Source organism: Festucalex cinctus, chromosome 9 (genome assembly GCF_051991245.1).
Source record: "Festucalex cinctus isolate MCC-2025b chromosome 9, RoL_Fcin_1.0, whole genome shotgun sequence".
In the NCBI taxonomy this organism is placed as follows: Eukaryota; Metazoa; Chordata; class Actinopteri; order Syngnathiformes; family Syngnathidae; genus Festucalex; species Festucalex cinctus.
The window spans coordinates 9,287,709-9,313,036 of record NC_135419.1 but is presented as its reverse complement, the minus strand read 5'-3'; the positions used below and the strand labels follow the sequence as shown (position 1 = coordinate 9,313,036).

At 40.3% G+C, this 25,328-nt stretch overlaps 3 protein-coding genes across 5 annotated transcripts; 2 read left to right on the top strand and 1 right to left on the bottom strand.

Moving 5' to 3' along the window:
• Nucleotides 1-1,426: 1,426 nt before the first annotated feature.
• atp1b4 (ATPase Na+/K+ transporting subunit beta 4) lies at nt 1,427-9,488 on the top strand. The gene is made up of 9 exons (XM_077532676.1): nt 1,427-1,594; nt 1,677-1,748; nt 2,173-2,389; nt 5,927-6,055; nt 6,675-6,779; nt 7,041-7,240; nt 8,602-8,658; nt 8,731-8,823; nt 8,903-9,488. The coding sequence occupies exons 2-9, from the start codon at nt 1,692-1,694 to the stop codon at nt 9,062-9,064; spliced, it is 1,020 nt and encodes a 339-aa protein (XP_077388802.1). The 5' UTR covers nt 1,427-1,594; nt 1,677-1,691; the 3' UTR covers nt 9,065-9,488.
• Nucleotides 9,489-10,637: 1,149 nt separating this feature from the next.
• On the bottom strand, nt 10,638-19,430 carry ints10 (integrator complex subunit 10). Of its 2 annotated transcripts, XM_077532622.1 has the most exons (18): nt 18,940-19,430; nt 18,623-18,690; nt 18,443-18,546; nt 18,212-18,351; nt 18,047-18,128; nt 17,793-17,933; nt 17,523-17,697; nt 16,298-16,467; nt 16,076-16,215; nt 15,829-15,982; nt 14,607-14,689; nt 14,359-14,514; nt 14,154-14,262; nt 13,995-14,074; nt 13,758-13,920; nt 12,319-12,412; nt 11,820-11,888; nt 10,638-11,426 (listed from the first exon to the last, which is right to left on the bottom strand). In XM_077532622.1, the coding sequence occupies exons 1-18, from the start codon at nt 19,066-19,068 to the stop codon at nt 11,270-11,272; spliced, it is 2,214 nt and encodes a 737-aa protein (XP_077388748.1). In that variant the 5' UTR covers nt 19,069-19,430; the 3' UTR covers nt 10,638-11,269. The 2 variants fall into 2 exon arrangements, with proteins under 2 accessions (XP_077388748.1, XP_077388749.1); XM_077532623.1 differs by lacking the exon at nt 11,820-11,888.
• Nucleotides 19,431-19,883: 453 nt separating this feature from the next.
• slc25a51b (solute carrier family 25 member 51b) lies at nt 19,884-25,053 on the top strand. Of its 2 annotated transcripts, none has more exons than XM_077532709.1 (3): nt 19,884-20,026; nt 20,416-20,489; nt 21,896-25,053. In XM_077532709.1, exon 3 carries the CDS (start codon nt 21,959-21,961, stop codon nt 22,877-22,879), a length of 921 nt encoding a protein of 306 aa, XP_077388835.1. In that variant the 5' UTR covers nt 19,884-20,026; nt 20,416-20,489; nt 21,896-21,958; the 3' UTR covers nt 22,880-25,053. The 2 variants fall into 2 exon arrangements, with proteins under 2 accessions (XP_077388835.1, XP_077388836.1); XM_077532710.1 differs by having other exon boundaries at nt 21,893-25,053.
• Nucleotides 25,054-25,328: the final 275 nt, after the last annotated feature.

Genomic DNA, 25,328 nt, shown 5'->3' with positions numbered 1-25,328 from the left:
TTATTCAGCATTAATTACATTTGTGTTAGACTGATTGTGAATGTGAAGTGAATGCTTGTGTGTATGTGGTATGTTTTTTGTTTTTTTTTCCGTTGTACTTTTACAATGACAATAAAGACTATTCTGTTCTATTGGATGAACGTTGACTTGTCATGGGCATCACAATGCTCTATAATGGTTAGCTAGCATGCTTCTAAATTCTAGCCTCTAAAATGTAGGTGTGAATGTGAATGGTTGTTTATTTGTGCCTTGCGATTGGTGATCAATCCCGCTACAGACACTCAATCAGCAGGGATAGGCTCCATTTACATGCAATACAAATGAGGATACGCAGCATAGAAAATAAATTGTTAGCACAGTGAATCTGCTTCACAGATCTGAGGTTCGAATCTTCACTTTGGCTTTTTTTGTATGAAGTGTGCATGTTCTCTTTGTGCGTCCTCACTGGTGTGAACATGAGTGTGAATGAATGTTTGTTTGTGCCCCTACGTGTTTGTGTGGTGACCAGTCCAGGATATACTCCGCCTGTTGGCCAAAGTCAGCTGTGATCAGCTCGAGCTCACCCGTGACCCTAATGAGAACAAGCACCATAGAAAATGGATGGTGGAGTATTAGAATACACGGCAAGTCTAGGGTCAAGACAACAATACAATGCAGTCAACCTCAAAGTTTCTCTGCGTGAAGCTCCCCAAGTTCAAATGCACATCCCTACCAAACCCTTTTTGGCACTAAACTCTTATTTTAGAATAATAGATGCGCTGAAAATGTATTTTTCATCATCACACGCAATGAGCTCCTTTGGCGGGCTTTTCGCAAAAGTGCAACATGCTGAGAATGAGTCCCCATTCACCACGAAAGTCACACAAAGAAGCACGCGTGGACGCACGTTCCAAATATCCAGCCGTTTTTTTTTGTTGTTTTTTTTTCCATGACGCAACTTCTTTCATGTAACAAAAAGCGTGAGTCCTCCTCTCACACTCGCACCCGGGCTAGCACAGTGGTGCTACGTGACCGTCGTGCAGATGGCTTAGTGTGGCGATGGGAGGGAGGGAGAGGACTCCTTCAACTTGAGGAGTTTATGTTGAACGCTTGCAAAGAAGCTGTAAGACGCGGGATGTATGTGCATGTCCGTGTCATTAATTATGCTGTTTTCAATGCTTAGAAGCACAGAGTAAAAATAGATTAATCATAGCGTTTATTGCATAGGTACATGAGTGAGGCATAAGAGAAATGATTGATTGTGTCTTTTGTGTTGAAACAAGCTATAAATATTGTATTCAGGCTTTGCTTTAGCACAGCTTAGCAGACAATGACCAACGGTGTGCGTGTGTAGAATGTAGCGCCGGGCTCCAGGCTGTTGCCAAAATGTTTCTTGAACCCTTACCAAAAAAAAAAAAAAGCACTTTAGTATCCCACCCCCCCATGTTTCTCAGTTCCTGACTTCATTCACTATGCTGGGCGTTTAGATGAAGGAGGCTCTCCACACCTCGGCCTCTAACTTTCTAATGAAACCCCTTCAAAACTTTTGACAAAAAGCTTTTTTTTTTAACATTCACACTTTTTTAAGACACTTTTCTGCTGGGAACAACTTCAGGTAAGTGACGTATTTTCCGCACTTTTTCAGTTGGTCGGGTCTTCGATTCATTTCTAGATTATTGTGAAATATTCATGTGTAGGTCCTTGCGGAGAAGATGGAGCCCAGTTCCACAGAAGGAGAAGCTGAGCAGATCCCGCTCCCGAAAAGTCCAGTAAGTGCTCAATAAAATTAAAATAGTCGTTTTTCGGTTCAATGTTGGGTGTTTGAATCATATTTAGTTATATGGAGAGTGTGGGGATTCTTTTTTTGGGGATACTTATTGTACTTGCGTGTCCCCCTGGGGTCTGCGAGTCCAAACATCTGGACATGAGCTGCCGCATTCAAGCAGGAGGGTCCGCTCCAAGGGAGGTCGTCTCTCCCGATGCGGGGCCGCGAAGGTCACCAGCGGGATCTTATGATCCGCCTAAACAAGGAGACAGGAGACAGGACCACATCATGAATATGCGGCCAAGTGAAGGGTCGTCTTAAATGTCTGTCATTTTGCCCCGAAAAGAGGAAAAAATAAAAAATCACTTTTTGACCAGGCAGAAGTGGACATGTGCGTTGAGCGCCTTTTCTCCCCTTCTCTCCGCCAGCCTACCAAGGTTATCCTCAAACACGGCCAGGAGCTGGAGGAGGAGCAGGAGGAGCTGGCCGAGCACCAGCCTCTGGAGCAGGAGGACCTCAACTTCGAGAGGTGGAAGCGCCGGCCCTTGCCCAGGAGGACGCTGCACCAGAAGATCAGCGACTTGAAGACCTACCTGTGGAATGCCGAGACCAAGGAGTTCATGGGCCGCTCGGGAAAGAGCTGGAGTGAGTTGACGCAAGATGTTTGGGATTGACGCATTTTAATGTTTAAAACTTCAAATTGAATTTCGGAACAAACCAAATGTCAGTCTTGTTTTTATTATCATCCAATGATAACTAGACTTCCAAATTGAGTGCGTTTTGTAAACAAGTTCGCATAACAAATCAGTTTTCCTGATTGAAATGGATTGAAACGCCATTAATTCGTTCCAGTCCCCCAAAATCCCACTATTTTTTGTTAAAGAGAAATCAACCCCCAAAAAATTCTTTATAATAAAATGTTCTATTCACCCCCACCAGTCTATAGACGCCATTCTGATTAATATTGCGTTTGTGTAATGTGAATTAAGCAGCAAAATCCACACGTTTTTATCCGTTTATCAGGGAGCGGCCATTTTGCCACTTGCTCTTTACTGAAAATGACATCACAGTTCCTCAAGGCTCAGGTAATGATCAATCACGGCTCAGCTGTTTTCTGAGTTTGGTCATCTGATATTCGCAAGCTGAGTTGTGATTGGTTGATACCCGCGGCCTGAGCAGCAACTGTGATGTCATTTTTAGTCGAGTGACAAAATGGCTGTCCCCTGAGATGGATAAAAACAAGTGCATTTTGCTGCTTTAATTCATATTCCACAAACGCAATATTAATCAGAATACCATGTTTTGACTAGTGAGGATATAAAGAACATATTATTGTAAAGCACATTTTGTTTTTCTTTGTGTGTCTGTATGTTTTAATTTTAATGTTTTTAAAGGAAAATAGTACAGTAAAATGGAAAAACTAGGGGTGTCAAAAGTGCGTTAATTTTGAGTTAATTTAAAGTTCCACAAATTTTTTTTAACACGCAACGCAGCAGACATGCCCACGTCAAACTTTAGCAGTAATACATTTCATAATAATGCATATATTTTTGGAGACTGGGGTCAAGTTGTAATTTACAATTTAAAAAATGTGCAGAATTTAACAAGTTACTTCATGTTAAAGATTAGATCTTTTTCTCTCTTAATATAAAAAGAAAACTGCACTGAGCTGTCACCAACTTCTTACAAATGCAATTATGCCATCTCGTGGCAGAAAAATTACCTCAACACAAATCAATATCACACTTGTTTTAATTTTAACTCAATTTTAATTTAGGCCTGGATTGTGAGTTAAATGTAGGGATGAGTGTGGTTACCATGAGTGCTTTTAAAATGTCAAATTTAATTAACATATCCATCCAGCCATCCATCCATTTATTTGACCGCTTATTCCTCACATAGGGTCGCGGGGGGTGCTGGAGCCTATCACAGCTGACTTAGGGCAGGAGGCGGGATACACCTTGGACTGGTTGCCAGCCAATCGCAGGGCATTAATTAACATAATGACAAATAATTATGGACAAACGTTTTTCTTTCTGACATACATGATGATGATGTCCAACTGCTACAGTGCAGCGCCATCTACTGGCGAGGAGGATTTTTCCTCACAGTTCTGAGGTTAGCAGTTCGTATAACGGCTGCATGGCTTTCTGTGTGGAGTTTGCGTGTTCTCCGCGTGCTTGCACGAGTTTGTTTATATGTGTCCTCTTGTCCAAAGACAGCAGGGATCGTTTCCAGCTCACCTATGACCCTAATAATGACAGAAAACGGTTGTTTTGATCTTTTTACAACAGTTCCCATAAGGTTTTCTTTGTTTTTTGAATTACAGCAAATGCTCTCGCAACCCGTGTAAGTCTCACAGACCTTAGGTTGCCCACCCTTCCTTTAAGATGCTTTTCCCAGTCTAGTGTATGTGCATGTGTGTGTCACTGGTGTTGACATAGGTGCACAGACGATTCCCGAGAAAAACAGCCCGCCTGGGGACGGGATCCCAGTGGGAGCGCGCCGCTCCGAGCCTCGCGTTAGCCAGAAATCACATTCCACCCGCATCTTAGCATGCTCTCCACATCCTCGTTCCCAAAGTCGCTGTGACCCCCCTACACTGAACTCATCATGGATGCACAACCCCCTCAGTGCAAGTTAACACGTACGCATCCTCTCCACCTCCCACCCCTCTGGTCCATTCCAAATGTTTTTATTTATTTATTTTTATAGACATTTGTCAAGAAAATGTAGGTAAAATCCAACTACAGTGTTGCAGCTCACTGCAGCCATTTTGTCAATGAGTGCACCCTTAAGGAGGAATGGGGGCCCACGTATCCCGGGGAAGAATGAGCGAGGGAGTAAGCGCGTCCATACAATACCAGAGCGGGCTGATTGGTGATCCTTGGAGCTGGCCGGGCCTCCATGGCTGCAAAGGACCTTCACTACGATGTCAACCGGAGGTTCACTGTGTTCCTGAGTGAAAAGACAGCTGGAAGAATTCTCACTGGGCTCAAACAGAAAGGTCTTTGTGGACTCGGTGGGGACACGAGGCATGGCTGCAACTACATAGTCAGACCCGTGAAAAGTGCCCACACAGCAAAACGTCAGACGTCAGACTTTTGTCAGAAAAATGAACAAACTTGAAATTACTTTTTTTTTGGGTTGCATTTTCTTCTTGAACTGAAGCAGGACGTAAAATGTAAAAAATAAAATAAAATAAAAAATAAAATACAAATAAATAAATAAATAAATAAATAAATAAATAAATAAATAAATAAATAAATAAATAAATAAATAATAAGAATTAATCCATCTGCAAAAATGACTGAAAAATCAATAAATTACAACTTCGTAATGCAAAAGTAATCCATAAGGACCCTTTTATTAGGCACGTCACCCTCTTCTTTTGTCAGAAACAGCAATTGACTTCCTGGGTCAAATTGACCCATCATACAAAGTGTCTGACTCGTTTTTTTTTTTTTTTTTAATTAATTAATACTTAATATTTACTCTTCCCTTACTTCACTACACTTAAAAAAACCTTTTGTGATGGGTCAATTTGACCCGGTACATAACAGGAGGGATTGATATTCGCAGTACCCAATTAACAAAAACACAAAACAAACAAAAACACATTCCAAAAACATGGACTTGAGTGTAATTATAATTACGACTTCATACAGATAGAAATTTTAGAATGGGTCTATCTGACCCGCAACATAACAGGTGGGTTAATTAAATCTCTAAACTTCTTTCTTTATAAAATTTTAGTTTATATTTTATATTTGGTCACCCTCTTAAAATAATTGAAAGTTAAAATGTCTTTTGTTTTGTTTTGTTTTTGTAAAACTTAAATTTTTTGCCAAAATCATCTCCTCATCATTCAAATGGTTCAATTTTTTTGTCTTTCCTGAAAAACCTGAAAAAAAATGACTGCCGATTATTTTATGAAGGTGTCGATTTAATACAGACCAGTGATTGTATTGAAAACTTTACATGTATGCACAAATGTTTCATAATTATCCTTATAGTGTTGTTTTGTAGTAATTATTTGCTTCATTGAGTGTTTTAAGTTCTGCCTAGCAACAAGTGGCCACAATTCTACTGATCTACATTAAATTTCGATTTCCGTTTTGACATGTTCAGAAGAATCAAGACTCGACAGTCTTCTAATAGTGCTTTTCTCTCACGTTTTAGGCCTCATCCTTCTCTTTTACGCTGCACTTTATACCTTCTTGGCGGCCATGTTTGGCGGCTGTATATTTTGCCTCATGTGGTCTATTAGTCCCTACCATCCCACCTACAACGACAGAGTGATGCCACCAGGTAAACGGAACGCCACACTCTTCACACTGCATCGGAATATCTCAGGGAACTTAAGTCTTAATTTGTTTGAATGATGCCCCCAAATTGGAAAACATTAGCAAAAACAAATTTAATCAGCAGGCTCAAAAGTCTTTATAACTTTGGAACATTTTCTGTCAAACTGAATTCATCACTGTTATTGTTAAATAAAATAATACTCTTGACTTTAATGGTAAAGCAAAAAAGATGACGACAAATCACAGCTCGCTTGTTATCTGATTTTGGTCATGTGACGTTTGCAAGCTGAGCACTGTGATGTCACTTTTAGTTGACAACAAGTGTCAAAATGGCCGCCCCTGAGATGGATAAAAACAGGTGGGTTTTGCTGCTTACTTCGTTTGAAAATGTGTTTGCGAGACATTCTTGTTACATAACAGCGAGGCAAATTTACATCAGAACTGCCCCCACACCAAAATTCTCCACACGTGACATGATCAGCTAAGTTCAGCAAAGATCGAAAGCTGCTTTCATGTAACTTAATAGATTTCAGTTTTCCCTCTCCACCTCTCAAGTCTCTCCTCCCAATGGATGCGCACACGTGTCTCGTCACAGTTGACTGTCTGTGGGTCTCCACTGGCAGGTATGACCATGGCGCCACACCTGGAAGGTCACGACATCTCCTTTAATGCCTCCGACCGCAAATCGTGGAAGCGCTACGCCCGCTCCATGGATGAGCACCTACGACGTGAGTTTGCGCCACTCGAGGGGCTCGGATGAGTTGAACCGAGTTCGCTGAGCCTCATCAGTACCTTTGTCCCGTATTCTCTTTTGCTCCTGCATTGCATGCTGGGAAGGGAAGCCTCTTTGTGTGTGTGTGTTTTGGCCCCCACCCCTCTGCCCGCCTTCCCTTTTATTCATTCACACTGCTTTAATCGGAGTCCTTGGCAGGGAAGAGCTATTGCGAAGATTTATTCAAGCCCCGATCCCCCTATTGCCCCCCCTTTAGCCTACAACGATGGCGCGCAGGAGAGGAAGAACATCCGCTGCACACAGGACAGGTACTTCATGCAGGAAGACTTGGAGGAGGACGCCGAGAGAAAAGCGTGCCAGTTCAAGAGGTCCTGGCTGGGGCAGTGCTCAGGCCTGCAAGACCCCCACTATGGCTACTCGCAGGGGAGGCCGTGCATCCTCCTCCGAATGAACAGGGTAAGACGGGAAAAGACTGCATTCTTTAGATTTTTTTTTTAAGAAGGCGGTGGTAAAAAGGCAGCGTGTTATACAGTGACACCTTGTGGTCACTATAGGTAGAGGATAAAACGCCTCCCCAACTCTCTGTTGCGAATATAAATGCCATTATTTGTCTATAAAATTGTTCTAAGTGCACCTCTGTGGAGAAACTAAAACTGCTTGCACACTCTCTGACAATGAGAGTGTCACTGCACCTACTGTAGTGGAGGTGCAATTACACTATGCCATTATAATAACAAAAAACGTTTCCTGATTACACAACTACCCCCATTTGAGGACCGAAATACAGTGAAGTGAATTGAGGCGTTTCATTCACGCAAAATTTGGGCTTTGCCACCATTTTGTGGCATCTTGGTGCCAAGAACTACTGTATTAAGGATTATTGAGGAGACTAACGTAGCTTTTTCTCGCCATTTAGTGGCCTCTATAGGCAATTACAAATTCATTTATACATTAATAAATAATACTATAAAGGTATTACAGTAACCTTGCTTTCGCAAGGTGAATTCTCGCGGTATTTGTGAGTTCACAAACTCCGGAGAATACATCTTGTACCGCTCCCGCTGATAACCACCGTTCCGGTTCGGACCAATCACAGAGCGACATTGTGTTTGGGGGCGGGATATGCAACTGTGACGAAACCAGGAAGCCAGTGCCGACGCAGGGGCTATAACAAACAAAGCTAACATGGACGAATTGACACTACAATTAATTATGTTCTCGCAGAATTACTCACCGTTTCCTTGTTGAATGTTGAACAGCGAGAGGCGCTTCGTGCTTTCCCCCCTTTCGGCAAGAACGAACACGAAATTTTCACCCGTGGCCGTGATTGGTTAAAACAAACGTGTAGAATGTCGCATTGTTCAATTTGCTCAAATTATTGGACAAAATATCCCGCCTTTTCCCGACGAAATTACTGTGGAGAGATGGATATGTAATATCCATCTGGCTATTGCAAGTTTAGCATGACAGATTATTTGACATTAAAAAAAAAAATGCACCAGCAATACATGTGAATGAGACTCGCTGTAATTCCGATTATTAGACAGAGCTTTGGCGCCATCGTGTGGCCTCTTTGATTGCTACATAAATAGCGATTTTAGCATTTATACTGGAAATCTGTCATAATGGGTTTCTTTAAAATTAAAATTTGAGTCATTTTAATTAGGCAAACAACCCAGGGCGTACCTTGCCTCCTCCAGCACACACTCGAATGAGGACAAGCACTTATAGAAACTGGTAAAAAGAAAAAAAAAAAACTTATAGAAACTGGTTGAATGGATTAAATGTTACCAAAACGTCACTACTTTCTTTTTCAGATTCTTGGATACCTGCCTGGTCAAGGGAAACCGGTCAATGTGACTTGTGGAGTCAAGGTGTCTATCAACATAATTTTTTAATATGTGTGTCTTAAGAGATAAACAAATTCAAATTAATATCCCTTTCAGAGAGGACCACCAGATGCCTTGGGAGAAATACAATTTTTCCCCAAGAGTATTTTTGACTTAAAGTACTACCCTTATTACGGGAAACTCCGACACGTAAGTACGCATTCCCAACCAATCAATGTAAAAAGTTCATCCAACGATCACCTTTACTTCTTGACGTCTGGTCCATCAGGTGAACTACTCGTCTCCGGTGGTGGCCGTGCGCTTCTCGGGAGTGCAGTATGACACTCACATCCAAGTGCAGTGCAAGCTGAACGGAAAGGGCATCATCAACGACTCGCCCACCGACCGCCATCTTGGGAGTGTCACCTTCTTCTTGGAAGTTGGCGCGTAGGACCTGCAGGATGCTCATTATTCTAAATACTCGGTTTTTTTTTCTCCTCACGTCATTGATCCTCACGTCATTGTTCCTCTGTTTTACAACTCCACACAGACACACACACCACAAGCACAATGACATTTATTTTCTCCAGATAATTTGCCAGATTAATCCAACTAAACTTTGCCCAGATGTGTTTTTCCTTCTATGCAAATCCAATTAAGTTTTAAACCAGTAATGCTCTTTAGAAACATTGTTATTCTTTGGGTATGAGCATATAGAATATGCTGATTTTTTTGTTAGAACATTTTGTTGAGACCGTACTAATGATTTGTGCTTGTTTTTGTTTTTTGTTTTTTTTAAACATGTATATTTGAAGGAATATCGTGCAATGAAAGTCTTGCACTGTACTCGCATAATAAAAGACTGTGAAATAATAGTCCTATGTCACACATTACTTGCCTTGATTTATATATACGTTCAGCACACTACTCACAAAAGAGTAGCGATGAAATTTCATGCTAACCTTTACAGGTAACCACAAAACTTTTGAGCACCTGATGTGAATTTTGCCACTTTTGGGGGTGGGGGTGGGGTGGGGGGGTGGGGAATTAACCCTGCTTCAAATGTGCTACTAAAACCGTGTGTCAATTTTGTATTTATTCATATGGTGGTAGTTGTAATAAACACAGTGTACGATGAGTTGTACTGTCAGTTTTGTCTGTAAAATGAAAATTAATGGAAGAAGTAGTGGCGGTTTCTGGCATGTGCGACCGCAGGGAATTTGCATCTATGTTTGCAGGTGCCCCGGGGAGAGATAGTATGAAATTGTCAAGATGTTGAAGCATGTATATAATAACTGAACAACTGGGAGGAGGGCATGTATTTGTAATCATTAACAAAGTTTAGATTAGTTCTTTAACTTTTTTTTTTCTGTCCAATTGAAGAAATGTTCAATCTATCTGTGCTTTTGTTAATAAAGTCTGATATTTGGTCAAATACGCTAAGTCTTGGTCTGTATTATGTCACATAAAAGCTACATGGGCAAAAGTATTGGGGAAGTCTCATTCTTATTACATACAGTTGAGACAAAATCCCTTTTGTTTTATTTCTTGATCAATTCAGGAATGGGAAGGCAAATGGGGCCAGGCTAGTCAAACTAGACACTCCCTGAATAGTGCATTTCTATTTTTAGATTTTGGTTTTCCAGCATCTCTAAGTGTTATTTATTTTTAAAATAAAAACAAATAAATTCGATGAATATTAGCCAATCGTGTCTCTTCAGTACAATTTTTATTTTTTTTTTAAACTCAGTTTTATACAGCATGTGGTTGTCTTTTGCATTTGGGAGTAAGCAAGCTAACTTGCATTTAAAAAAAATAAAATTAAATAAAAACAAAATAAAAAGAAAAATTAACAACATTCAAATAAAAAATGAAAACATTAGTATTTACAATCTGATTTTTTTTGTTCATTTTGCAAATTAATACCATCACGTTAACACATCAGTTTGTTAAATCCAATAGTAGCATTTGTAAGCCAACAAAAAGTATTTACAAAAAAAATCTAATTCAAGATAATACACCAGGATTGTTGACTGCTTTATTTACAATTTAAGGCAAGTCTAAAATACACTTAAAAAAAAAAGAACCCAAGTACGTCCCACCTTGCACAATCTAAGGAGTTCCAAAACTAGGTATTTATGTGGCTCACTTTGATTGGCAATGCCAGGAAGATATTTACAAGTCAAGTCAAGTCAAGTCAAGTCAAGTCAAGTCATCTTTATTGTTGACCATTGAAAGTGAGGACTAAGGAGTTCGGAAAATGGATGAGTTTAAGAGCTTCAGTTGTTTCCAACCTATTTTTTATTTTTTTTTAACCACTCTCATTTGAATACATTGTCTCACTGCTGCCACCTTGTGCCAAATGGCGGTAGTGGTCAAGAATCAGTAAGGAATATTGATGGTAAACATTTACCGGTAACAATTTCATCTTTTCTCAAAAAGGCAACAAAAATGCAAATTATTTTTTAAAAAATCGGGAAAAATATCACATCATGATGAAACCACTTGAAATATTGTGGTTATGCATGTTGACACTGACAATCATGGGGTTATTAACATAAAACAACCAGTGTGAAGTGCTGTTTCCACATTTTACTGTTAAAAAAAAACAAAATAAGTCCAACCTCCTTTTTGAGAACATTTAAAAGCGTCAATGTCAAGGGAGAGACTGGACGATGATGATTTTCTCGTTGATACAAAAACGGTGCAGCACACTGAGCAGGTTCTCGCCGCAACGCGACACTTGCCTCTCCATGGCCAGACGGAAATCCTCCTTCACTCCTTTGGTGATCCCTCTCGTCACTGTGTGGTGTCTGTACATGAGAACAAAGATAAAACAAACAATCATCGCGTTTAGAAACCAGCGTACATGTTTCAACAACAAGAGATCAATCGGCAGTACACATGAAACATTAAGCACAAATGAAATGAGACCAAGTGCTGTGAAAAAAAACTAACTGTACAACCAGAACGACATCATCTCAACTAACAACGGTGATGACCACAAAAAGACGAGCGATGGCTCAAATCAACCAAACGGCGACGACGACTTGTTCGAAATGATTGGCCCAAATAAAAATCTGGGAGGGAGGAGGGGGAGGGGGTGGAGGGTTGACAGGCCTTGGAGTTGGAAATGAATGGTGACTGGTGCTGGCAGGGGGGTGGGGGGTAGAGGGGGCACTGTGGTAGGAGGGGCCCGGGGGTACCTGTCCATCGTCTGCACCCCTTGGAGCAGAAGGGTGTTTAGCTCCAACCCCAGGGTGGGCCTAGGGTTCCTGAGGGACAGCAACATTCAAACACTCGGTCAGTACGGCTGTATTTAAGTGTGCTAAAACTTTGAAAGTTTAAATTGATCATTTTTACATACAGTATCTCGCAAAAGTACATTTTTGTCAATATTTTAACAGATAAGAAATTGGGTCCAACATGGACAAGTTTCCCTAGGGGTGCACTCACTTTTGTTGCCAGTGATGTAGGCATGAAAACATAGAATTAAATATTTACAAAAAAACTTAATGGGTGCACTTACTTTTGCAAGACACTGTACAACCCTCCTTTTTTTTTGTAAGCCCACTCCTATGGCAGCTTATTTACACCTAAGGTCCCTGACAGGCTGATTATCAAGTTGACCTTCTCTCGAAACAACCCAACGAAACCTGGAGTACGCTGGACCGGATGCCGACTGATCGGATGGGAGGAGCTTACTTGATCAGCATTCCCTGATTGGGCAGCAGCTCCAGCTGGATCCTCCCTCCCTCGGGGGTACGCAGGTACGCAAACTCCTCCAGCATGTCGATGTCTGACGAAGGATGTGAGCTCAAGGAGAGCAACGACCACGTGGTACTGTTTTGATTTTGGTCCTAGGGGGAAGTCCCGCCTTTTTGTAGCAAGACTTACATACTGATCAGGTCAAATTTGACTCATTTTGCCATTTGATAGAAACAAAAAAATAAATAAAAAAAATGTTAAATGTCTTTCTTTCTGTCTGTCTATAATCTTGTTTGATGTTTGTAATTATTCAACAAGGGAACTTACGGAAGCGTGGAACCAACGTGGCGTAAATATTTTTGACAGGCAACTACATACAAACATACTTGTAGGCTAAATGCTAAAAACTTAGCATCAATAAAAGTAACAAATTATAAAAATTACCAATAAACAATTGTTAATTTTCAAACATATTGTTAAAATGGAGGCCAAATGTTAAAGAAAATCAAAGGAAAATTTATTGGACGTGCATGCACAAGTCAATACACTGTGGAATTATGGGGAAAAGTGGTACGTTTTTAGCATTTAGCCTACAAGTAGTGATGGACAAATGAAGCTTCATGAAGCACTTGAGATGTTTTTTTTATGCATCTAGGTGGCACTCTTTGTTTAAAAATGCAGTGGAAATTTAATCAAGTTCCATTGTACTAGCCTTTATCTTTAAACAAAGAGCACCACCTAGAGGAGTCAAAAAATATTGCAAGTGCTTCATGAAGCTTCATTTGTCCATCACTACTTGTAGGCTAAAGGCTAAAAATGTAGCACTTTTTCCCATAATACCACAGGGTATTGACTTGCACATGCACACATCCAATATTTTTTATTTATTTATTCATTTATAGCATTTGAACATACTCGTAAAATACGTTCGAACATACTTGTAGGTAGTAGTGGGAAAATGAAGCTTCATGAAGCACTTGAGATATTTTTTGACTCCTCTAGGTGGCACTCTTTGTTTAAAGATGCAGTGGAAATTTAATCAATTTCCATTGCACTGGCCTTTATCTTTAAACAAAGAGCACCAACTAGAGGAGTAAAAAAAAACATTGCAAATGCTTCATGAAGCTTCATTTTCCCATCACTACTTTTACAAGTATGTTTGAACGTATATATATGTTCAAATGTTGCAAAAATGCTCAAATGTATATAAATATGTTTGTGTAATTAATTAATGTTTACTCCACATTGGCAATTCCCCACTTCCATATGATCTAAAACACAAAAAAATACATTGTCACTTTTTGCTAAGAATCAATAATCCATTTATCTGCCAGACAGGCCATTAACACAACGTAAAAATTGATCCAGAACATACCAATTGTGCATGGAAAATAAACAACAGTATACACGTCTTAAAGTGAACCACGGCAGGATACTGGTGACGTAATTGAAGAAATTCTCATACTGGAACCCGCCTTGTTGACAGATCTTATCCACGGCTTTTAGAAACAGCATCTCGCCTTGTGGCCAGTCGTACTGCAGGAGGACCACCACATGACCCAGCGACAGGTCGTCTCGGTTGTCCGTAAAGGCTCGCGGCTGGGTGGCGAATCGAGAGGTTGTTTTAGTGCACGACTGTATGTCTGAAACTGTACAATGTGGACATGCAGTACCTTGAAGCAGGACAACATGAGCTGGAGGCAGAACGGTAATATGGCATTGCTAGTGCATGGGAGCAATCTTAAATCATGACCTAGTTTGGATGAATTAGCATTTGTAAGTTTTGTTGTTGGTCAAAACAATTACTAAATAAAAAAAAATGAAAAGCTTACTTTTCTTCAGTTTGGTCTTGATTCTCGTCTGATCTTCACAAGGCTTTGTTGGTTCATGATTAGACGGTACCAGTCCACTCACAACATCAAGAAGCTTCTCACAGGCCAACTGAAAAAGAAAAAAAAAAAAAAAAGAAAAAATTACATCCACCTTGGGGCAGAAGGGAAAACTTATATTTTACAGAAAACACATGTTTGTGCTTACTCTATATTCTCCCAGTGCGTAGTGGCAGGAGGCCTGCTGTATGAGGGCCCTGTGGTGCTCCAGACTGGTCTGACCCGAGGGACTCTGCTGGCCCGACTGTGGCTGCTGCACCGCGGCCATCTGGTGCAGGCTGGAAAGGGCCTTGCGGTACTGTCCCTGGAAGATATACGATGAACGCTCATTTATCACACAAGATGATAGACAAATGGAAGAATAATCAATCATTATCCTGTTGAATTGCTTCTTGCCTGGTAGATGATCATGTCAGTGAGGAAAATTCGGAACCACAGCCAGCTGTCTGTCTTCCAAGAGGCACAAATCTTCTTGAACTCTGTAAAAAGAATAAACATGGTGACGCAATCATTTAAAAAAAAAAAAAAACAAAAAAAAAAAACAAAGTGAGTGACCCTCGTCCAGCCCCAAAGGTTTACAACTGCCACAAGATGGCGGCAAAGCACTACTCTTTGTATGTGTTCTTTTAGTAAATTTTGTAACCTATCTATTTCCTCCTTTGCTTTTGAATGCTGTTAACTAATAACTACTGTGTTTGTTGATGCTTACAGTTGTTGTCTTTCCTTGCGTAAAGCCCATTGAGTTGTCTTGTGTATGAAATGTGCTATACAAATAAACTTGCCTTGCCTAACTATAGTCAGGGATGGGTAACTGGCGCCATGAGGTAACATGACCACACTCTTCAGTGGCCCCTTAACTAATTTTCAAAAAATAGATACATAAGGAAAAAATTTAAATTAAAATCTCTATCTATCTATCTATCTATCTATCTATCTATCTATGTATGTATGTATTTTTTCCAAGCTACAAAATTGATCCAAAAACAATGGAAAAAAAATTCGTAAAACGTTTTCTATGAAAAATGGCAGGGTAAATAGGGAGGGGGAAATCCTGAAAAAACAAACAAACAAAAAAACAACAAAAAAACCAAAATATTTAAATATATATCTATATTTAAAAAAAAAAAAAGAACACAAAAAAAAACCCCAGCAAATGTGAATTCACAGGTGCCAAACTGTACATATGTATTGACCATAGTTTTAAACTGTAAAATCACCATTCACCACTAGATGGTAGACAGCTTAGTTGTGCTTATATTGGGTCTTATACCGCCCTACCCTGCACTATACAGGAGTAGGTCAAATATTTGTATTTATTTTTTTTACAGATTTGGAATGATATGCAGGATAAACATAGAACCTCAACAATATTAAAATTTTGGTTATGTTGATTTTTGAGAGAAAAAAATGCACAAAATGCGTTATTGCACATGTTGGTTTGCTGCTGTTCAGTAGTTTGTACTGTCCTTAAATGAGAAATGTATGATGAAAAATGAAATATTTTAAAAGCATATAATTTGCACATATGTGCATATTTTGTCTATATTTAAATGGTATTTTATCATTCACCTGGTTAGCAATACTTTTATTCACACGTAAGAACAGAGGACGTGATTACCAGTTTCAAGGCTATCATGGGAGTGAAGAAGGTCCCAGCTTTCCCTCGCTGTATAAAAGCCCTCCAGCGTCTCTGACCAGTTGGGCATCTCAGTCTTGTTCACCAAAATGTTTCGGCCACGCACCTTTCCCAAGCCTTCCTCATCATCTGAGCTCTAGAATAACACACACACATGCACACATGGATACTGTAAATAACAATCCCGTTATAGAATACAAACATTGGTGTATGTTTGCGTTATGCTCACAATGGTCTTTTCTCTGCCATCAGCCATTTTTCGCTTCTTGTGTGCGTGCTTGACTGTTCCTCTCTCCACGTCCACATCATTGTACACGGAGCTAAAATCTTCCACTAGAATCCACGGGCCCAAATTCAGAGCATTCACGCCTGATAAATGAAACCAACAGGCCCTCACGTTTCATTTAGTTCAACGTAGTGAGTCAATGTGTGCGTAGCGATGAAAACCGACCTTGGAACAGCGCTGGCTGCACAGTTGAGACGTAGAGGAAGGCGTTCCGGAAGAGGACGAGGGCGGTGCAGATAACCACCTGACTGCAGCAGCGGGCTCTGGTGTCTCCCTCCAGGCCCGGTAAGTAGCGACACAGTTCCTTCACTCTTTGGAGTAAGTCAATATAGGTCCTACAAAATAAAATTATGAATTTAACTTTAGTAATCTTACAACAATCACTGGACTTAGTTTATAGAAGACTAAACCTGCCAAAAAAAAAAGTGAAAATAAAAACAAATATTAAAAAAATAACAATTAAAAACTTAAATACAACAAAATAAATACAAATGGAAAAACAAAGTATACGTATATAAATAAAAAAAGATTCAAAAAATAAAATAAATATATAAATAAATATATAAATACAATTAAATCTCAATCAATAAATAAAAACACTCTGCTCTCATTTATTTATTTCATGCTGTAGACAAAGTCAGCATGAAATGCATCATGAAAAGTTATTTGGTCCTAAGTGTGTCTTGGGTTAACCACTGTATTTTCGTAGCACCACATTTATCATTAGGGGTGCTCGATTATGAAGAAAATATTAATCACGATTAATTTTTGTATTAATTGAAATCATGATTTTTTTTTAGTACTAAACAAAAATGTTTAAACGTAAAAAATAATAACAAATAAAATTGTTTGAAACACTATTATGCAAGTTCCTTTTGGAGGAAACAAAATGTATGAAATTAGTTATTTTAAAATCTAAAAAAGGAACAAATGTTTCAATTTAAATAACTGAACTAAAAATTTGTACTAATTTTTTTTACGATTATGCTGATTTTGTAATTGTGGAGTGTAATTGGAATTGGAATTGGAATTGAAATTGAATTTCAATTAATTGCACAACCCTTCTTATCATAATATAAGTTTAGGTAATGCATAAAACGTGCATTCAATTAAAAATAAACACCCATCCATCTTTTATTTGATGCCTCTACATTATAAAATAACTTACATTGAACACTCAAACACAGTCATTTGTTCTCTTAGCATCAAAGTGATGTTAAGCGAGACCTTCAAAATATTCAATCAAATAGACCACAACTTTATGATTGACTGAACAAAATTAAAGTTCCGTACTGCCCACATTTGAAAAACCACAAGTATTAGTTTTCTGTTGTTTTATAACACTGATGTGATATTTAATCATTTTTATAGACATCAATAGTTTACCTACCTCTGTCCTTTGTCTCCCTGCCACTCACATCGAGCGCCGACGACTGCAAGGAGGTCCAACAGCCTCTCCCAAGGTTCGGCGACCACTGAAGACTTTTCCGACAAGCCGTCAATAACGTACCGCTGCGAACCACGGGAGACACTGGGTGACTTTAGGGGGCCGCCTTCTTGAGACACTAATCGAAAGAATGAAAAGACGAAGCTTGAATATTAATAATGTTACAGTAAATGAAACCACAGCAGCAGTCAAGAACACACTGATCTGCTTCACCATTTATCTGTCCGTCGGGTGAAGGTCCTCGGGTGACATAACCGATGTAGAATTCGGCAGCTTTCAGGATGTATTTTTGCATCAAGCTGGCTGGCAGACGCATTTCCATGTTGTTTATAACCAAAGGAAGGACGTCACACACTGTAACGCAAAGTACAGTGGAACCTCTAAAGTTAACTTAAATGCACTGCACTTTGCCTGTGTTTTATTAAACACGAGTAAAACATCAAGTATTAATTTCAGTGCTCGCTAACCAAAAAGTTTTCTGAAGCAGTTGATGGGAGATTCCACTTTCTCAGATGTCTCTGCCTCCAACAGTGTTTCACCTAGACTCACCTACAAACACAATAAGGGCATGATTCAATTACCAGTATATTTCATTCCATTGTCAAATTGATGACCCTTTATGAATCTCATACCCCATGTTGGACCACAGAGTCTGGAAAGCGTTTCAGTAGGAGCAACAGCATCTCTGCCTTCTCCAAAGTGTTGAAGCACTGCTCCGTTGCCTTCAGCAACATCTCACACTGTATACGACCAGGAAGTGTTTCGAAAAGCCCTGGTGGAGACAAACACATACACCATTGAAATATGCTTTAAATGTTCAAGGAGAGTATTATTGCATGCAAGCAAACACACACTTCCCTCACCTCGAAGGAACTGCGAATGTTTGTCCTGAGCATCACTGCGCAGAGCTGCTGTGATGACACTGATCTCACGCCACACAATGGGTTGATCTGGAAAATTTAAAAACCTAAAATATATATATATTTTTAGTAAGTGCTGCGTTGTCAAGACACGAATCGCTGAGCATGTACACTAAAACTCACATGTCATACAGCAATCTCCCTGCACAGGATGTCCTTTCTGCATTACGTTCAATGATGTACATTTCATACTGTGGAGGAAAATTAGGTTTGTGACTCAGGTACGCTTTATTAAAAGGACTGAAAGAGGTTAACTGAAATGTATGCCTGTCAGTGCCAATAAACCAAAGCAAGTATTTGTTAAGGCAGAATACCAGATGAAACATTTGTTTTGGATTTATTTGAATTGTGCAAGTATACCGAAAAGAAAAGAAACAAACAACATATAAGCATGCCATTACTATACTATTATAAAAGGCAGCAGATATGCTAGATATTACCTGTATGTTGAAGTCAGCAGGGTAAAGTGTTCTGGCAGTTATGAGCCAGGCTTTAGCCGCACAAGGGTCATCAGGAACAAGCTCCCGAGCTCTTTTGACCAAAAACTCGCAGTCTTTTTGCGCTGACATTTCTGATATAGTTAACTTTCTCGAAGGCAACAACTTAGCTCAAAATGCAGCCCTCGTTGTTGTCCAGCTCTGGCATGTAGAATTACTGTGTCATCCAATTCGTAGCGGGTACAAATAAAATTTCCCAGGAAAACTATAAGGCTAACGTTATCATTATCAAGCTACTAGCTTGAAGCTAGTACTCTGGGTTATTTTAGCTGGCTAATGTCATTTCTATTGAAATTTAGACCTATCGATAACAATTAACATGCATGCGTTCGCGTGTGATATTACACGCATTGTAAAAGACGACCAATTCATAAATATTTTAAAAAAAATATTCCAACCAATCACTAATTTCAGGGCTTGTTGAAGACGTCACATAACTGTCGTAAATGCTGTACTTTACGGCCGCCATAGACAAAGACTGGGAAAAATAAACAAACAAACCCACGCAAAAAAAATGTATCCAAAATACTTGAATGTTGTTGTTTTGTACAAATTACTACATTCTTTCTCACTAAAACCTAACAAAATTATATCTTCTATCAGTTATTGGTTATGTGTCGGTTCACTATGTGTAGGCCTAAGTGACATCTAGTGGAGAAATCCACAAATGCAGGTTTTGCGCCGCACACAAGTTTTTGGAAAGGAGACGAAATATTAAGACCTTATCACATCAAGATACAGATGCCCTTAGGGAACTATGATAAGCATCATCAACAACCATGCATTTACTGCTAGTCGCAAAATACAATATCACTGACATAAGATATTAGAGTTACAAATATGTCCACTAGATGGCGATACGTCAATACAATAGTCATGATAGCGCATACAATTTAGAAAGAAGAAGAGCGACCTGTTGCAGTGGGCTGCAGACACGACCTACACCAGTGGCCTATTTCCTCTGCAGGGGAGTAGGTAGGCTGCTCTCCACCTGTCGGGGGGACAGGACAGCGACTTGTCCACACGACAGGTAAGGGCACAGGTTCTGTTTTGGGCGCTTGACGTTCAATATCCACCCAGTGTCCACAAACTGTCATCATAAAGCGCCTTGTCCATTTTGAATATGGCAGTTTAGCCATTTAGCATGCTAAACTGACACGCCAGGAATGTAGCTCAATATATTCTGTAATTATTCATCTTGATTCTTCGTTCGTGCAAGATCGGTGGAGGTAGTCAAGCTAGCAGGTAGCGTAGGCAATCGCGTTAAGAATGTTAGCTCCGGAGCATTTGGTGAACTTTAACCTCCGGGTTTGCATTCTTTCCACATACATTCACATTGCACATTTGAATATGTCATGTTTTCATGTTTTACGACAATTTGACTTCATGAAGCTTTTCTTTTTTGTTTTTTTTGTTCAGGATCGAAAACTGGCATGACTGGACAAACTGCAAGGAAGCAGAGGGCGTGTTTGCAATCGATCGAAGACATTAAGGTAGAGGAGCTCTTATCGTCAACATTACTTAAGGCAAAGTATGCACAATGATGCATGAATGTATGTTTTATTCTATTTGTACGGTAAGCGTTCAGCCGCAACTTTGTGAACTATGTAGTAGTAGTGGCAGTAGTAGTTGTTGATGTTGATTGTCTCACTCAATTAGAGAATGAGTAAATAATCTGGTTAAGTAACACCTACGATATGTCAGACCTGTGTTCAAACTTGACCCTTCCTCATTGTACTTCATATTTGTCCATGCATGTATTGTGCATGGAGAATGCCTTTAATAATTGGTGGTATTTTGGAGACTCACATTGTCTTCTGTTGACATCCTATCCCAACTTCCAACACATTTTTAGCAGAATCTTCTTTTGAATTTTAACCTTGGCCTATTTGCACAATAAAAAAACGGAATAGAATTGCAATTTGTCACTCTCATCACTCATGGGCATGCCTAAGCTGTCTGCTAAGTTTGTGTAATAAGCCTTATTGGCAGACAGGTGGGACGGGCAGGCTGCTGAGGTTAAAGAGTTCAACTTCCTGGAAGTCTACGGCAGGAAGCATCAAACATACAATACAGGCACACCTTCTCATTCAATGCGTTGGCATTATTTTCATGACATTGTAGATTTTCACTGAAGGCATCAAAACTAGTGCTAGCCTGTCACTATCGAATGTTTTTAGACTCGATTAATCTATCGGATTAATTTAAATTTTGTATAAAAGTGTATTACAAAAGCATTTCCCCCCTGATTGTTTATTAACCAGGGATTTTGTACTTTGTATTCATATAGTGAGTGATTGATGTTATACTAACTCTTACCAGTTCGGCTATTGTTTTCCAAAGTAAAAACAGATGTCATATTTTGATTAAACACAGAAGATAATCAGTCTTCTTTGGTGAAGGACTACAGAAATGAGTGAAAAAATACTGTTGATATGCTGAAATCAGAGGATTTGGATAATTTTAAGTAAAAAATGGCTCAATTACTTGTCGATTAATTTTGACAGCTCTAATCAAAACTATGAATGAACACGTGGAGCACCGGAGTTAATGCACATAACATAAAAAAAAAGGTTAAATAACTGAGAACATGTTTCTTCAAAATAGCCACTCTTTGTTCTGATTACTTTATTTGTATACTCTTAGCATTCTCTAGATGAGCTTCAAGAGGTAGTCACCTGAAAGTTGTTTTAAACACTTGAAGGAGTTCCCAGAAGTGAGAATGCCAAGATTGTGGAACATTCAACTTTCAAAGAATTTTGCAAAGAATAAAATATGATACCTAGTGTTGTGCCATCGCTATCAACAAGTGCACCAAGTTTTGTTAAAAGCAAAATGCATTCTCATCTAATCAAAATGTACTCTCTTGTCCGAAAATATTGCCTCTGTGTCATAGCAGGTGTTTCTCGAGGAGAGCAGTGCCAATGTGATGCTCGAGGAGCACTAAGTCTCCCTTATCACCATGGACACTCCTTCAGCCCATACTCCCCCACCGCCGGCCTCTTTGGCCAAAGGAGATCACCCCTTGCTTTCTACCGGGCCCCTGAGCGCCATCCTGGGCCCTCAAGGAAAGCATTACGTCTGCGGCTCCATCGCAGCTTTCACCAACATCATGGTGACCTTCCCCATCCACAAGGTTCTCTTCCGCCAGCAGCTGCACGGCGTGCTGGCGGCGGAGGCGGTCCGGCAACTCCAGAGAGAAGGCCTCAGGAATCTTTACAGGGGCTTGCTCCCCCCGCTGCTCCAGAAAAGCACCACCGTGGCCATCATGTTCGGCCTGTACGAGGACTTCTCCCGAGTTCTCCTGGAGCAGGCGGACGGAAGCGGCGTGCCGGAATTGGCCACGCGAAGCTTCGCCGCCGCGCTGGCGGGAACGGCGGAGGCCTTCCTGGCCCCCTTTGAGCGCGTGCAGACGCTCCTTCAGGACCACCGGCACCACGGACGCTTCAACAACACGGCCCACACGTTCAGGACGCTTCTGACCGAGTACGGTTTTCGGGAGTGCTACCGCGGCTTCGTGCCGATAGTGCTCCGCAACGGCCCCAGCAACGTGCTCTTCTTCGGACTGCGAGGACCCATAAAGGAACAGCTCCCCGAAGTCACCAGCCGGGCCGGTCACCTCGTTAACGATTTTGTATGCGGGGGCGTCCTGGGGGCGGCGCTCGGCATCATGTTCTACCCGTTGAACGTGATCAAGTCGCGGGCTCAGACTCGGGTGGGCGGAGCCTTCCAGCCGTGCGGCGAGGTGCTGCTCACGGTGTGGCGGGAGCGAGGCGGGAGCGTGGCCTTGCTCTTTCGGGGCGCCCACCTCAACTATCACCGCTCGCTCATCTCCTGGGGCATCATCAACGCCACCTACGAGCTGCTGCTGAAGCTCATTTGAGAGCATGAGGGAGAAAGCGAGACGTGGCGTCGTCGGACATTTCCAGAGAGATGACGAGGTGACCGCCCACGAGCATGATTGTGTAACTGTCACGCTAGTTCAGCTATACACAAGGGTCCAATGGGCAAAAAGTCTTGTTTTTCCTCTTTGTGCAAAACTTCCAACTCAGCACCTTTTGTTTTGTTTACAGTATCGAGCAAAAGTTATTTGAGGAGTTTTAAGTGTTGCGTGTGCTGTGTGTGTTTGGTAGTTGTTGTTTTTTAAGGGGAAGTCAACCCCCCCAAAATTTCTTGGCAATAATGTTCTATGCAGCACCACTAGTTAAAATACGGTATTTTGGTTAATACTGCGTTTGTGATTCCACTGAGTTAAGCAGGAAAAGCCGTTTTTATCAATATCGGAAGGCGGACATTTTACCGCTTGCTGTCGACTGAATTTGACATCAACATTTGCTCAGGTCTGAAGTACCAACCAATCACAGCTCACCTTCAGGAAACAGGTGAGCTGTGATTGGTTGTTGCCTGAGCTCTGAGTAACTGTGATGTCATCTTTAGTCGACAGCAAGTGGAAAAATGGCCACCCGTGAGATGGATAAAAACGTCTGGATTTTGCCGCATAACTTACATTCACATATGTAATATTGATCAGAATATCATGTTTAGACCAGGGTGGTCACATATAACATATTATTGTCAAGAAATGTTAAAGGTTGACGTTCTCTTTAAGAAGCAGCACTAATTTATCCATGTCACCATGACTGAATTGTCCAAAAATTGAATAAAGAGGAATGATTTCACCTGATGGGTCATTTAAGCCACATTCAACTTGAAGCCTCAGAAGTATGTTAAAGGGGAAATCAACAAAATAATGTTGTTGACAATACAGTAATATGTTTCTATGCAGCCCCACTAGTCTAAACAGAGGATTCTGATTAATATTGTGCTTGTAGAATATGAGTAAAGATAATTGACTAATTGAGCCATTTTCAGCAGCAAAATGTTAATATTTTGTCCTGAATTAATTTGATAACTTAATTATTTTTCATGTACAATTAATATCTTTTAAAAACGACTTTTTCCACTTGCTGACTTGCCGGTTTTCTTGGTTTGGTGAGCAAACTTAGCCACGATTTCCTACTTCCTCAGCACAAGTTGATGTCTGTCATCTTCAGTTGACAGCAAGTGGGAAACTTAAGTTTTTAAAGGTATTAATTGCACATGCAAAATAATGATGTTCTCAAATTCTTGACAAAATATTAACTTTTTACTGCTGGAAGTGGCTCAATGAGTCAAGTATCCCTCTTTAATTAGCGAAATCCAACGTTATTTATTTTTTTTTACCCATCTCGGGCTGGCCATTTTACCACTTGCTGTTGGTTGAAAATAACAAACGTTGCTCAGGTAATGGCCAATCACGACTCACCTGTTTTCTAAAGCTGAATGGTGATTGGTCGTTACCTGAGCAACTGTGATGTCGTTTTCAGTTAACAGCAAGTGCCAAAATGGCCGCCCAGAGACGGATTGCAATGGGTGGATTTTAGTTAATATTCCACAAACTCAATATTAATTAGAATGCATTCTTTAGACTACTAGTGGGCCTGTATAGAACATATTGTAAAGAAAATTGCTGTCCATGTTAGTATTTATTATTAGAAAAATATTTAATATAATGACCCCCCCCCCCCCCCACACACACACACACACACACACACAGACCCACATTTAAAAAAAAAAAAAAAAAAAAAGTGTTTGTCACTGTCATTTATTTTGGGCTCTCCACTCGCTCCGAAAATATGTCCTCCCTTATGTCACGCTTGTTCTCCTCCGCTGTCTGTAACATCTGTTGACATAATGGGCTTACATTTCACACTCGAGTAGCCGCAGCCAGTCAGCACGCTGCCGTCCCTGATCGCCTGGAGAGGCGTACAGGCGGCGCTGTTTGGGCGCACGGAACCAGAATGGCGGCAGAGGGAAATGTTCAGTGGCACAAAAAGCCCAAGCTGCCATGTAAATGGACCACTTGGCCTATTTCTTATCTGCTTTTCATTTTCAACAGTCTACAAAGTGTTGCCTTTTATAAGGTTGGGCTTTATGAACACGAATGCTTTTTATTTCCCCCTAAAGCACAAACGGTTCGAGCCGTTCCTCACAACCAAATAAAATGTTGTAAGTCAATCTGAATGTTGTTGTGTTGTTTCTGTGGAATACAGTGAGTCATCAGTTCATTATTTCATTCCTGTAAATGGCAATGAAGTCAGTTTTCTCCTTCTGGGGTCGTTCCCAAACATTTTCAGCTCCTCTGTGGGACCCTAAGCCACAAAAATAAATCAATCATTATACAAATATGACTAAGTTACTATGTGTACTCTAGATTTCACTGTCAGTAACGACAAATTAAACACCCGACATGTTTTCATTTTACAGAAATGAGTCACATCACCAAGAGAATG